The 15,583-nt window shown below is 33.3% G+C and overlaps 1 protein-coding gene across 2 annotated transcripts in view; it reads left to right on the top strand.

The window, feature by feature from the left end:
* Positions 1 to 15,583, top strand: part of MIPOL1 (mirror-image polydactyly 1) — a 365,273-nt gene that overhangs the window by 77,043 nt on the left and 272,647 nt on the right. For both annotated transcript variants that reach the window (XM_011926108.1, XM_011926116.1), the window contains one exon: positions 14,929 to 15,058. In XM_011926108.1, coding sequence (XP_011781498.1) covers positions 14,929 to 15,058 — 130 coding nt within the window. The remainder of the gene's footprint in view (positions 1 to 14,928; positions 15,059 to 15,583) is intronic.

The raw sequence follows: 15,583 nt of genomic DNA on the forward strand, positions 1-15,583 counted from the left end.
TTTGCAAGTCACTTTAATGGGATTACATATGTGAAAGAATTATTTTAGGTCAGAGATTTGATTAACTAGTAGAGCTTGTCTTTAAAATATTACTGTGGAAAATAGAACTAAACATTGCTATGAAAATATAACAAAGATGACCATAAATAAATACACCAGCTGAATACTAGATGGTTGCTTTTCTGTTAGTGTTAAACTACCATAACGTTTTTATTTTTGTGTGTGGGAAAATATGAGAGCAACATATTTTGAGGAAAATTAATAGTTTGTTAAAAATAAGTATTTCAAATATAAATTCAGAACAACTTGGCAATTTCTTAGCTTTTCATAATCAAATATATAAATATACTAATTGTTAGGATACTATTACAAGAAATTTGTTTTGGATACTATTACAAGATTTTTGTTTTAAGGCATTTGCATAATGTTAACTTTGCATATGTCTTACAGAAATAATTTAATAAGATTTGGGTTTTCATAACCTATTGAAAATCATGAATTAATGTGTCTGCCTAGCCCTAGCCCATTTATTTCTTGGAGGGGAAACCTAATTAAGCAATAATATTTACTCCTTAATTTTTTTATAATGTAGCCAAGCAGATACTTCAAATATTTATTTATTGGTATTTATTTAAGGGTTCCCATTTGAACAGTTTGAATCGTGCATTCATAAAATGGAAATAATTTGATTACTTTGTTATTCTTATAATTATATTTCTCATTAATAAGAAAATATTATATTAATAAATGTCAATTATTTAAAAGATGTTTAATAAAATGTTTATAGCATTTTAAATTGATGAAAATAATAGTGTTATTTAGTTTCTCTGGAACAAAACAATCTAGTTAAAAGAGATATGTCCAACCATTTGCTTATAAAAATGACACAAAATGAAAATTCCCCAAAGTTTTTTTAAGGTATAAATTTTCAAAGTATATCTTTCCTCTTTAATATTTTGCTTCTATCTCATTTTAAGAAGAGACAAAGTATTTTGCCTATAACATTAGAAAGAATTATTATTATTATGTCAAAATAAAAATGAATTGCTGAAGAAATTCATTGGTTTAAAACAACAGAAAATTTGGTAACTGACCCTTTGGTGGACTTTTGAACTTTTTCATATTTTCCCATTTTATGTATGGTCTTAAATAAGCTTCTCTTAAATAAACTTATTTTCTATCTGATGAATAGGAGGTACAGTCAAAAAGCAAAACAGAACAACAAAAACTACCTTGTTAGTATCTTCATAGAAAAAAGAGCAGTATAGGACTATGATTACATCTAATGAATTCTTTATGTCTTGTAATGTGAAAGAACAAATAATCCACATATGCATGGATGTTTGTTTCTATGACCGCTCATTTTTATATTTGAAATAAAATGTGTATTTGGCAAAATACAAGCACGCACACATACATAAGTATTATAATGTACTTAAGCAGAATATATATGTTTAAAAATATCAAACCACTTCACAATAAAAGAAATACTTATAAAAACTAAACATTGGAAACAGCAAATAGGAGACAATCTGTCTATAGATTTTAAAAATAAAATGTTAACTAAAATATGAGGTACCCTAAGGAAATAGTAGGCGTTTTCTTAGAGTATGTAAAATACAGAGATTTATATATAAAGATACTTATATAATATTAGTTGCTATATCAAGAGAATTAAAAACAGTCTAACCATAAGGGAATTATTAAATAAGTTATGATACATTTATAATTTGAGACATTTTATAATAATTAAGAATATTTGAGGATATGAGAAAAACTTCATAACTATTAAGTGAAAGAAATAGGGGAAAAACTATAATATAATTTTATAAAAATAACAATATATATACATGTATGTTATATAAAATAAGAGGCAAATGTTGGTGGTCTTTAAGTGAAACTATTTTTCAGTGAACAGTTTCTGCCTTTTTCAGATTTTCTATAATGAGCATAGATTTAGTGTTAAAAAAAAAAATTGTTTTCAAAAGATGTGATTTTTTTTAAGAAATTACTTGCACTCTAATCTTAAAATTTGAGACATAAAGACCATATGGTTTTATGACAACCATATGATGGCTGTGATCCAGTTTTGCCATTTTTTACCCATGCCATTTTTTTAGTCTTTCAGCTTTTCCTTGTATTTATTTTTATATCTTTATGTTTATTATGTATCATATATACATTAGTCTATCTTGTCTTCCAAGATGATTGTATAATTTATAAGACTCTGGTACAGTCAAGACCACATAAAACAAAAGATGTCCAGCTCAGAGTAGGCAGTTTGGAGCAATTGGGAAGACCAAAATCCTTAGAGTCACATTGATCCAGGTTCAAATTACAGCTTGGACACTTGATATTGATTCTCTACCGTTGGGCACATTATTTAACCTCATTGGGTTTATCTTCTCCCATGTAAAATGTGAATATTAACCAACTTACCAGATGATTTTAAGGATTAGTGTTAATATATCAAAGAACATGGTATATAATTAGTACTCAGTAAGTTATGGCTCAAATTAATATTATTTTGTTGCTTTATGTTTATGAAATTCTTAAATCTTTGATGTCATTATTGCCAGCAGTTGTGAAAAGACATTTTATTCTGTTTGGCTTTTAAGTAAAAAGTAATGGGCTACTGTTAATAGATTTTGAAAGGGCACTAAACTGAAAAATGGACAAACAGAAGAAGAAACAAAGTATTTGATTGTTAATAAAACTTCAGTTGAGATACAAATATTTAATATCACTAATACATTTTACTCAAATGTTAATTCAAAATAAAAGAAATGGGGTGCAAAAGATTTGCGCTTTTATGCAATGTGTACCTATGATAAACTTTTATGTAGACCGTTACTTAGCTTCAAGTCTTTTTCCTTTGTTTCCCCATTGGTTTTTTCATAACCAATGTGATTTTATGAGAGTTTGAAACTCAGCTGTGTCCCCTATCATGTTAAAATCTCTGATGGTTGACTCCCTTACCTTTCTTTTCCTTTCTGACTTCACCATCATTATTGTCATTGTCACCGTCATTGATACTGTTTATTAAGCACTTAAATGTTTCACAGGAACTATGCTTACTTCTTTACAAATCAGACAAATATTTATTGCAGACTCATTATGTTCTAGGCACTGTATTAGACACTGAATATAGATCAGCATATAAGACAGATTTGGGATCTCAGGCTTTTTTTTTTTTTTTTTGCCTGTTATTACTTCTCTGAAATCGTAATACACCATACATGTTGTAAGTAGTGGTTAAATGCGCAGACTTTGAATTCAGACCTTTGTTCTAATCTTTTTGCCACTTATCATGTGTAATGACAGCCTCACTAAGCATTAGTTAAAATCTACTATAGGTTGTTGTGATGCTTAAGTGAGATAATGTTTATGAAGTGCTTAACCCATAGAAGGCACTCAATAATAATTATGATGACAAGATGATGATGTTGTAACCATCTTGTTTTCTCAAGACTTCTTCATCTAATAGAGGACATACTCAAAGTGTTCCTAAATGTGTGATTATGTAAATAACTATCCCATACTTATCTATATAATTAGTATGGGATAGTAATTTATATATGGTTTTGTTTCACAAGGAATTGATTTTTGTTTCTTTTGTTAAAACAGTTTACAAAGAATTTTTATTAATAATTTAGTTTGATCCCCAGTTTTGAGTTTTCCTTGATTTTTAGAATTAACTTTATTTCAAAAGTGTTGAAATATTTTTTAAAATTTAAAATCTCTAAAAAAAAAGTTAGAATGTATAATAAGTAGGTCTTATTTAGTCTTAGGAAAAGCTGAAATGACCATCTCACTCCCTATGTGTTAATTATTTACTTCATCGTAGCTGTTTAAGACTTTTTACTGAGTTTTAGCTCATTAAATTATACATGTGGGTAATATTATTTGAAAATTGTGTGAATGACCTTCAAATGCTAGGGGATGTTTTAGAGAAGCAGAGAAGAAACACTGCATTTTTGTTCTTTAGGTATGTATCTCTTCTCACCTAAAAAAAGTCATTAAAACACAAGCATTTTAAAATTGGTTTTAGTTCAATTGAATTTAACAATGAGAGATAGTATGCTATGGCCTGATTTGCATCCATTAATTTGCTCTTATGTCAGTGATGATGTGTTTTTATGTGTCTTAAAAATAGCTTGTTCAATTAAACCTTTCATTTTTCCCAAACAGTCCCAGTGGGCATTATCTAGTGTTTTTTGTCTCTTTAATTTTTGTTATTCTATTATATTCTATTCTATTGCTTTTATAGTATGCAGATGATGCTTGAATTTTACATAAAAGTATTTATTTAAATAGTGTTTTATATGTTATTTTGTGATATGTAAAATATTTATATTTCTTTAAAAGCCTTATTTTTCTATTTCTTAAAAGCTAACTTTAGAGCCTCTGCTTTATATGTTAGTTATTTTTCTTTCTTGCATGTCATCCATTAAAGATTAGCTGTGGAAGGTTGGAGCATGGAGAGATTATGAATGACAGAACAACTCCTGTAGAATAATAATCAGTTTTAGGTATTTAATGCTGTTTGACTTTTGCAGACACATTTCTTATTAACCTTTGGTACAAAGAGAAATCCAGGTTCCTGATATCTCATGGAGAAGATGAATTTGAGATCCTCTTCCAATTAAACTGAAATAAAGCCAATATTAGGTTTTAGCCAAAAGAACTCCTTAGTTCCTAAGTCTTGTGTTTTTAAGTCTCTGTCTATCTATCTATCTATCTATCTATCTATCTATCTATCTATCTATCTTCTAATCTATCTTACTGCATTTTAACATGTAATTCAGTGGTTACGTAGTTTGCTTAAGTTACTTGTACTGATGATGCAAGCATTTGATTTTTCTCTTTAAACATAGATTTCTTTCTATGCATGCAAATTTAGACTGATACTTTGTAAATTAAAAAAATATATTGTCAATATATTTTTATTACAGAAAATGTTTATTTTCTTTTGGTAGGGAGAAGAGGAGTTTAATTGATGTACTTTAATAGCAAGTATATCAAGATACCCTAGTGGATTAAAATGGGAAAAAAAATTATATTATAGAAAATGTTTACATTATTCTCTTGTGAAAAGATTATCTGTTACTATGTATCATATCACAGATGATGTTGATCATCTAAGAGGAACAAGAGTTAATTTTCTTTACCAGAATAGAAAATGGCATAATTTTTATCTTTAAGAAATAATACACATTGGAATCTAATTTTTCTGTGTATATAATGGGCATCAATAAAATGTGATAGCCTTTAACCTAATACTTCAATGCCTTAACAGTATTAAATTATAATGCTGCCTTAAATTTATATCTGTATTTATTTTTTTAATTGGAAAAGAAAAGGGATTTCAAGAATATGACCACTAATTTCAGATAACATGAAGGCCCATCTCTGTGAAACACAGCAGGTAGAAATATTGATAGACTATTGATTATATTACTATCTTTGGCTACAGAATTCTATGGATATGAATCAGAATGAATTCTGATGAGTGCCAGGTCAAATAATACTTGAGGAAAGAATATAACCAATTTTGTATCCTTGCTTCCTAGAAAAGTTCGGTTTTTTTCTGGAAAAACAATAAAATTGGAGTAGACGGAGGATCCGTTATATGTAAGAATAGCTAACAGCTGGAAATATTTTATTGGGTTTAACATACAGTGGACTTTAGCATAATGTCAAGCATTTGAAAATATATGTAATTAAGGTATTTACAACATAAAAATAACAAAAATAAAACTTTTCAGAAAGTTATCTAAAGACTTTTTCATATGTCTAATGATTCTAAAGAGGAAATGAGATTAAAAAATGTTTAGATAGCACTTATATTTCAAAGAATTTTCATATTGGTATCTGTTAAAATTTAATACTGATAGTCTGTTTAGTAAATACACAAAAAATTTTTAAGTTATATTTCAAAAGGCATACAATTATCAATACTGATTTTAATGCTTCAGGGATAAACTTTTCTCTTTCACATTGGAAAAGGTAGCTCCAATATCACATATATTAAATCTTTGAATGTAAGCATAGAACATATTTTCATGTAAGCATAGAACATATTTTCAGAAAACTTTTTTATAAAGTCTTTGAGTTTTCTATAGTAAATACATGTGTATAGTAATCGAGGGTTTTTAAAAAAATGCTTTTGATTCATTGTCTTGTTACTGAAACATACTATTTTGCATAATTTTCAAATTAATCTTGAACAGTTTCTGTACTGACACTGAGTGTATAAATTTACAGCAACTTTACAGAGGAAAGTATGAAGTATATATTAAGAGTTTTAGGCCGGGCACGGTGGCTCAAGCCTGTAATCCCAGCACTTTGGGAGGCCGAGACAGGCGGATCATGAGGTCAGGAGATCGAGACCATCCTGGCTAACACGGTGAAACCCCGTCTCTACTAAAAAATACAAAAAACTAGCCGGGCGTGGTGGCGGGCGCCTGTAGTCCCAGCTACTCCGGAGGCTGAGGCAGGAGAATGGCGTGAACCCGGGAGGCGGAGCTTGCAGTGAGCTGAGATCCAGCCACTGCACTCCAGCCTGGGCGACAGAGCAAGACTCCGTCTCAAAAAAAAAAAAAGTGTTTTAAAAGCTGACTTTTAATCTAGTCATCATACTTCTAGTAATTGCCTTAATTAGTTATGTATATACATAAAGATGTGTATACAAAGATATTCATTACAGTGTTGTTTATATAGCCAATAGTTGGAAACTGTATAATCTCATATTAGGAGCATCTTAGCTGAATCATATATAGCATGTCCAAATGATAAAATTTCATGTGCTATTTTATGTTTTTGAAGAGTACTGAAGCATATAGAAACATATGCTGCTTATTTTAATTACAGGGTTACAAGGCTATACTAAATATTTTTCTCCTTTAAATTTTTATGAGTTTGTACTACTTTTTAATCAGAAAAAGTTATTTACAAAGTAATTGTATAAAATGTTGCAAAGTCCTGTTTTAAAAAAATAGTCCCATCTATGAAATAAGTTCTGAAGTAATCAGTTGAATTCAGCATTGTTATGCCAAAAACATAAACATTGAACTAATTTGAGTAGGTTTTGGTTAATTTTCTACTGGTGTGGGTCATCTACCATCTATTTTAAAATTTCTAATAACCAGTTTATGCAAAGAAGGAAAAATTACAATTATTAAGGAAATTAAAATATATAGTGTTTGTAGTTCTAGAATATATATTTGGTGGTTTTATAAATGCCAGTTGTTCTCAGATTTGCAAGGAATCAATGTAACATCATTATAATTCTTCTCCAGATGGTTATTGCTCATGTAAAACTGTAATGGTAGATATTCATAGAATCTGAGATTCTTTTATATGTAGTAAATCTGGTCTTTTACAAAATTATTGTCTATATTGCTTAGAATTTTCCAACATGAATTATTATCCAGTTATTATATGATATGTTTAAAATCCTAATGATTTATTTTTCTTTCTTTTTAATTTAGCCTTTTATATTTACATAACTACCATAGGATGTTAACAGATGGATTTTTTTTTCCTGCAAAATGTCTGTCCTCCAAATTATGTTGTTTAGAGAATCATGAGCCAATGTTTAAACTAGAATGTTATCCAAGGTACTGTCTCACTCTTACTGTATTTTAAAAGTAGTTTGAAAAGTGTGGAATATGGATTTGTCAATAGACTTGGGTCTACTAAGAAAATATGTACTCTGCCTTGACTCAATAAACTCATACTTAGTATAGTTCAGCTTCTTCATATTTACTCTTGCCCATATTAGAAAACAATTAGCTTACTAAACAAATTTGAGTATTTGGTTGAGGGGGGTATGGGTGATCCTCTCTGAATCTTTCCCATTTGACTAAGAATTATAGGATATTTGATAACCGTGTTTAAAAATGGAGATATCCAAATATTATTGTAAACACCCAATGATTTGTTTTACCTACACTATAAGTATTTTACTTGGTTGGCTTACATAGTAGCTAATAATATTTGTTAATGTAATTTAACTGCTGTGAACCTTTACTGAACAAATATTGAAATTTATTCAAGTCAAAGAAAGAGAATCTCTAATGACTTTTGTTAAAGCTTCTATTTAATAGTTAAGGAGAAAAGTTTGTATGACATATGAGATGCAATTAACAGTAGATTTTACATTTAATAAAAAGAAAGAAGCATGCGTATTTGCTTTATTCATTCCATCATAATTTGCATTAGAGCTGTGGGTGTTTAATGAGCAAATTCCAACTAAAATGCTATATTGATTTTCTAGTGAACTTTGTAATAGTCATCCACCTTGGAAAAGCTCAGTGTTTACAATTAAGTTTTCTTTACTAAAAATGTTTGAGAGTTGCATATTGATCCTTTGAAAGTACTGAATTCCAGAATCAGGATTTTTTATAACCAACAAATTTCACATCTAATAGATGTTAAAAATTGTCATTCAGTAATACCTTAATTTTGGTTTTAAGGGTTTTTTGTTTTATTTTTAATTGACAAATAATAACTGTATATATTATTCCCTTAATTGATGTATGATTTGTAGATTTATGAAGTGCAATGTGATGTTTCAGTGCATGTACATACATTGTGAAACGATCAAATCAGTCTGATTAACATATTTACCACCTCAAATACTTACTGTTTCTTGGTGATGAGGACGTTTAAAATCTATTATTTTAGCTTTTTGAAATATACATTACTATTCATTATAAGTCACCTTGATGTGTAATAGATCACCAGAACCTATTCTTCCTGTCGAACTGAAAATTTTATTTTTTGACCAAGGTGTCTCCTTTCCTCCTCCACCCTCACCCTCAGCCTCTGGTAGCGATTGTTCTACTCTTTACTTATGTGAGTCCCACATTTTTAGATTCCACATATGTGAAATCATGAGGTATTTGTCTCTCTGTGCTTGGCTTATTTCACCTAGCATAATGTCCTCTAGGTCTACCCATGTTGTTGCAAATGACAGAATATTCCTTCTTTTTTTCAACTTTTCCAGCTGAAAAACCTAAATCCTACCTTTTAAAGACTGTATTGTATTCCATTGTAGCACATTAAAAAAAATTCATTTATCCGTTGTTTGGCATATCCGTTGTTCCCATATCTTGGCTATTGTGAGTAATGCTGCAATGAACATGGGAGTGTAGGCATCTCTTTAATGTACTTCTTTCAACTCCTTTGGATACATACCTGGAAGTGACACTGCTGGATCACATGGTAACTCTATTTTTAGTTCCATGTAGAACCTCATACCGTTTTCCAAAATGGCTGTACTAATTTACAATACCACCAACATTGTGTAATGATTTGCTTTTCTCCACATCCACACCAACACTTGTTATCTTTCATATTTTTGATAATAGCCAATCTAACAGGGGTGAGGTGATAGCTCATTGTGATTTTAGTTTGCCTTTCTCTTGTGATTAGAGATGTTCAGCTTTCTTTATATAACTGTTAGCCATTTGTCTTTTTTTGAGAAATATTTGTTAGGTTCTTTCCCCTTTTTTATTTATTTTATTTTATTTAGTTTTGAGACTGAGCCTCACTCTGTTGCCCAGGCTGGAGTGCAGTGGCACAATGTTGGCTCACTGCAACCTCCACCTCCCGGGTTCAAACAATTCTTGTGCCTCAGCTCCCGAATAACTGGGATTACAGGCGCATGCCACCAGGCCTGGCTAATTTTTGTATTTTTAGTAGAGACATGGTTCCACCATGTTGGTCATGCTAATTGTTCTTGAGTAGTTCGAGTTCCACGCATATTTTTGGTATTATTCTTTTAATTAATATGTCATTTGCAGATATTTTCTCCTACACTGTAGGTTGTCTCTTACTATTGTTTCCTTAACTGTGCAGAAGTTTTTTAGTTTGATGCAATCCTATTAGTCTGTTTTTACTTTCATAGCGTGTGCCTTTGGGGTCATATTCAGGAAGTCTCTGTCTAAACCAATGTCATGGAACTTTCCCCATGTTTTCTTCTAGTACTTTCACACTTTCAGGTTTTATGTTTTAGTCTTCAGTGCATTTTAAACTGGTTCTTGAATAAGGGATGAAATGATGCTTGTTTTTATTCTGCATGCAGATATCTAATTTTCCCAGCACCATTTATTGAAGAGATTGTACTTTCTCCATTGTGTGTTCTTGGCACCTTTGTTGAAAATCAGTTGACCATAATTGTGTGGGTTTATTTCTGGATGCTCTATCCTGTTCCATTGGTCAGTGTGTCTGTTTTTATGACAATACCATGCTGGTTTTTTTTTTTTTTTTTTTGAGACAAAGTCTTGTTCTGTCATCCAGGCTGGAGTACAGTGGCATGATCTCAGCTCACTGCATCCTCCGTCTCCCAGGTTCAAGTGCTTCTCCTGCCTCGGCCTCCTGAGTAGCTGGATTACTGGAATGCACCACTATGCCCAGCAAATTTTTGTATTTTTGGTAGATATGGGGTTTCACCATGTTGACCAGGCTGGTCTCGAGCTCTTGACCTCAGGTGATCCATCTGCCTCGGCCTCCCAAATTGCTGGGATTACAGGCATGAGCTACTACACCCAGCCACCATGCTGTTTTGATTACTCTGGCTTTGTGATATATTTTAAATGGTAGTTGCTTAAAATTGCTTTGACTGTTTGGGGTCTTTTGTGATTCCATATGAATTTTAGGATTGTTTTTTCTATTTCTATTTCTGTGAAGAATTACAGTAGAATTTTGATAGAGATTGCATTGAATCTTTAGAGTAATACCTTAATTTTGAAAAACATTCTTATCATTTATAAATTCTATAACCAGATTTTATGTGTTTGTGCATGTGTGTTTTCTGGCGTTTAAAATTTTAACCTTAGAATACTTAAATGGCAATATCCTTTAAATGCGCATATACATCTTTGGATTTGAAGTAGCATTTAAAAAAAAGTGTTTTCTCTTGATCACACAGGACCAAAGAAGCCCTCTGTATATAACACTTACTTTTAAGCATAGAGATGTTTAGACTTATTACTAAAGCACCTGATATGCTAGTCTTACCTCTTTCATCAGGTACTATTTCATGTAAAGTGGTATATAACTTGCATTACAAGTAACTGTATAAAGATCTGGCCACAGTTTATAGAAATGAAAGGAAACCTATTGGCATTTAAAGTTTAGTAGTTAGTATTTTAACCTTTTGATATCTCAGAATATTTCAGGGTAGCATGTTGATCTATGCTTACATCACTATTTACCATCATTTTGTCCCTTCTGTCTGTCCTACAAATTAGAAGTATTTTTATTAGACTGATGTGCTGCCTGCTGCACTAAGGAGGCAACTTAGAAGTATGTGATAATGTTAAACTAAAAAAATCTTAGAATACCATATTTTTGTTTGTTTGATTTTTGAGACCCTGTCTTGCTCTGTCTTCCAGGCTGGAGTGCAGTGGCATGATGTTGGCTCACTGCAACCTCCTCCTCCTAGGTTCAAGCAGTTCTCCTGCCTTAGCCTCCCAAGTAGGTGAGACTACAGGCGTGAGCTACCATGCCTGGCTAAGTTTTGTATTTTTAGTAGAGATGAGTTTTCATCATGTTGGTTAGGCTGGTCTTAAACTCCTGACCTCAGGTGATCCACCTGCCTTGATCTTCCAAAGTGCTGGGATTACAGATGTGAGCCACTGCAATATTTTTGATAAACTATTATTAATATAAATATGGTATGCAGCATACAATATACAATGGATTCGGAATAATTTTTCTTTGAGTCCCTTACATAATTTTTGCCTGCCAATGAAAAAGGCTAAAAATTGAGGAATTTTGACTTAGATTTTTAATATGTAAGTAGTACAAATTAATCAAAACCACATTATTAATATGTCTAGGAATTAAGTCATATTGTGACTGTGGTTTGAGTATCATTACTGTAGTGGTAGAATGGAACTAACATTTGTTGATGATCCACTTTATTTATTTGGCCAAGAGCTTTCATATATTTTCTAATTTAATTTTTCATAACATCATGAATAGTGGTATTTTACCCATTTTATATACCCGAACTTCAACTAAAATAATGTAAGAAATTAACAAAAACAGGGTTGCTAACCTTTAATACCTTAGATCGCAGTTAAAACTCATTCTTCCATACACCATGCTATTAACCATACTATGCAAGATACACCATGTTGGTTTCTCCAAACTGTTATCACTGCCCTTACTGGTAGGATATTCTGTAGCATTAGAAGGGAAAAGTAAAATTCATTTTTGTGTACTACAGTTGGTAGAAGTTGCTGTCAAAACAGCATGAGGCGCCAGGTGTGGTGGCTCACACCTGTAATCCTAGCACTTTGGGAGGCCAAGGCAGGTGGATCACCTGAGGTCAGGAGTTCGAGACCAGCTTGGCCAACATGGCAAAACCCCATCTCTACTAAAAATACAAAAAATTAGCTGGGTGTAGTGGTGGGCGCCTGTGATCCCAGCTACTCAGGAGGCTGAGGCAAGAGAATTGCTTGAACCCGGGAGGCGGAGGTTGCAGTGAGCTGAGATTTCACTATTGCACTCCAACCTGGGCAACAGAATGAGACTCTCAAAACAAACAAACAAACAACAACAACAACAACAAAAAACCAGCATGAGGAATTGATACAGTAGTCCCATCTTATCTGTGGTTCCTTTTTCCACGATTTCAGTTATTCAAAGTCTGAAAATATTGTGAAACATTTCAGAAATAAACAGTTCATAAGTTTTAAATTACATATTGTTTTGAGTAGTGTGATGAAATTTTATGCCATCTTGCCCAGGGTGTGAACTGACTGGCTAGTTAGATCCATGCTGAATACTCTACCACCACTTTTCCACTACTTACAATTTAAGAAATACAATAATAACTTTTTTTTTTTTTTTTTTTTTAGACAGAGTCTTACTCTGTCATCCATGCTGAGTGCAGTGGCACAATTACAGCTTACTGCAGCCTGTACCTCCCAGGCTCCAGCTGGGTTTCACCAAGTTGGCCAGGCTGGTTTCAAATTTCTGGGCTTAAGTGATTCTCCCACCTCGGCCTACCAAATTTTTATTTTTTTGTAGAGACAAGGTCTCACTATGTTAGCCAGGCTGGTCTTGAACTCCTGGGCTCAAGTGATTCTCCCACCTTGACCTGCCAAAATGCTGGGATTATAGGTGTGAGCTACCATGCTGGGCCTAATAACTATCTTGATTAACTGTATATTAATCTGTAACAATCCTTGGGCAGGGATCCAATACTTTACAAACTAAAAGAGCATTTCAAAATATTTCTGAAGTTTATTTTGTAGTTTGACAGTATAAATAAAATTTGGTTCAGTGATTCAGGTATTTGAGGCCCTCTTTGTCTAACGTTGCAGTAATATTATTATTATTTTTTGAGATGGAGTTTCGCTATCATTGCCCAGGCTGTAGTGCAATGGTGTGATCTTGGCTCACTGCAACCTCCATCTCCCGGGTTCAAGCAATTCTGCCTCAGCCACCTATGTAGCTAGGATTGCAGGCATGCGCCACCACACCTGGTTAATTTTGTATTTTTAGCAGAGGCGGGGGTTTCACCATGTTGGCCAGGCTGGTCTTGAACTCCCGACCTCATGTGATTCGCCCACCTTGGCCTCCCCAAGTGATGGGATTACAGGCGTGAGCCACCGTGCCTGGCCCACATTGCAGTAATGTTTTTAAAAATTATGTAAGCTTTCAGACATACAAACAGTATAATTATGCTTAAGAAATGATAATTTCAGGTAACATTAAAGCTCCTGATACAGTGCTGCAAAAATCTAGATGATGCCATTTGAATTAAAATCTATATCAGCAGTGCCCCCTGCTCTGTGCAGATGCGCACTACTATAACAGCCCAGCATTGTCCTGTTTTATTCTTCCCTTACCCATTTTCTTTCCTCCCCTTCCACCTTCCCACTGAGATAATTACTATTTTGAATTTTGTGTTTACCCTCTTCATGACCATTGTATTATTTATTTATTTATTTGATACTGAGTCTCACACTGTCACCCAGGCTGGAGCGCAGTGGCGCAATCTCGACTCATTGCAACCTCCGCCTCCTGGGTTCACGCCATTCTCCTGCCACAGCCTCCCGAGTAGCTGGGACTACAGGCGCCTACTACCATGCCTGGCTAATTTTTTGTATTTTTAGTAGAGACAGGGTTTCACCATGTTAGCCAGGATGGTCTTGGTCTCCTGACCTGGTGATCTGCCCGCCTAGGCCTCCCAAAGTGTTGGGATTACAGGCGTGAGCCACTGTGCCTGCCCTGCTCATTGTATTATTTTTACTAACTGCGTCTATTCGTAAGTAGTGGGTAGAGTTGTTTTACTTTGAAACTTGCTATTTTTGCCAGCATTTTGTTTTTGAGATTTGTCCATTTGTTCATAGTCAAGTCATTTTAAATGCTGGGTAGTATTCCATTCTGAATGTAATTTATTTATTCCTGTTAATGTTGATGGACATTTGGGTTATGCCTAACCTTTTGCTGTTATAAGCAATGCTGCAGTAAGTATTTTTGTACATGTTTACATTTACATATGTGCATGAATTTCTCTAGGCTACATATCAAAGAGGGGATTTGCTAGGCTAGGCCTGTCTTCAACTTCAATAAACGTTGCCAAATTGCTCTTCAGATGGTTGTAGAAATGTATCTGCCTATCTGCAATATGTATGAGAGTTTTCTTTATTTCATAGGCTTACAACATTTGCTATTATTAGACCTTTAAATTTTTTGCTCTTTTTAGGGGTATGAAGTGGTATCCCAGTTTTGCAGTACCTATTATTAAAAATACTATTTTCTGAATTGATTAATTGATACTAATTCAGTTTAATGAGTAGTCCTTACAATAATAATTACTTATGGCTTTTATTTTTGCTAAAGGTATACATTCCTCCTTTATTTTCTATGATTGATTGTGTGCTTTATATATTTTGGTAGCTCTGGTTGAAGAAGTGTATTTTGCGCAGAAGGAACGTGATAAAGCTGTTATGTCTAGACTGCAATTAGCCATTGAGGAGAGAGATGAAGCAATTGCACGAGCCAAGCATATGGAAATGTCTCTAAACATGTATGTACACTTTTAAAACTCTGTATGATATTAGGAACACTTATATAAGGTATGCTTTAGGTGGTAGTTACATATTCAAAAATGTGACTCATTCTTAATGTGTTACCCTAGGAAATTGCATATCTCCAGTTTTTTTCTCCAGTCTTTTTCTTTCTTTCTTTTTTTTTTTTTTTTTTGAGATGGAGTCTCGCCCTGTTGCCCAGGCTAGAGTGCAGTGGTGCAATCTCGGCTCACTGCAGCCTCCGCCTCCCGGGTTCAAGCAATTCTCCTGCCTCAGCCTCCCAAGTAGCTGGGACCACAGGCACTTGCCACCATGCCTGGCTAATTTTTTTACTTTTAGTAGAGATGGGGTTTCACCTTGTTAGCCAGGATGGTCTCAGACTCCTGATCTTGTGATCCGCCCACCTTGGCCTCCCTTGGCCTCCCTAAGTACTGGGATTACAGGCATCTTGTGATCCGCCCACCTTGGCCTCCCTTGGCCTCCCTAAGTACTGGGATTACAGGCATGAGCCACCATGCTCGACC

Source organism: Colobus angolensis, unplaced genomic scaffold, assembly GCF_000951035.1.
Source record: "Colobus angolensis palliatus isolate OR3802 unplaced genomic scaffold, Cang.pa_1.0 Scaffold119, whole genome shotgun sequence".
NCBI lineage: Eukaryota > Metazoa > Chordata > Mammalia > Primates > Cercopithecidae > Colobus > Colobus angolensis.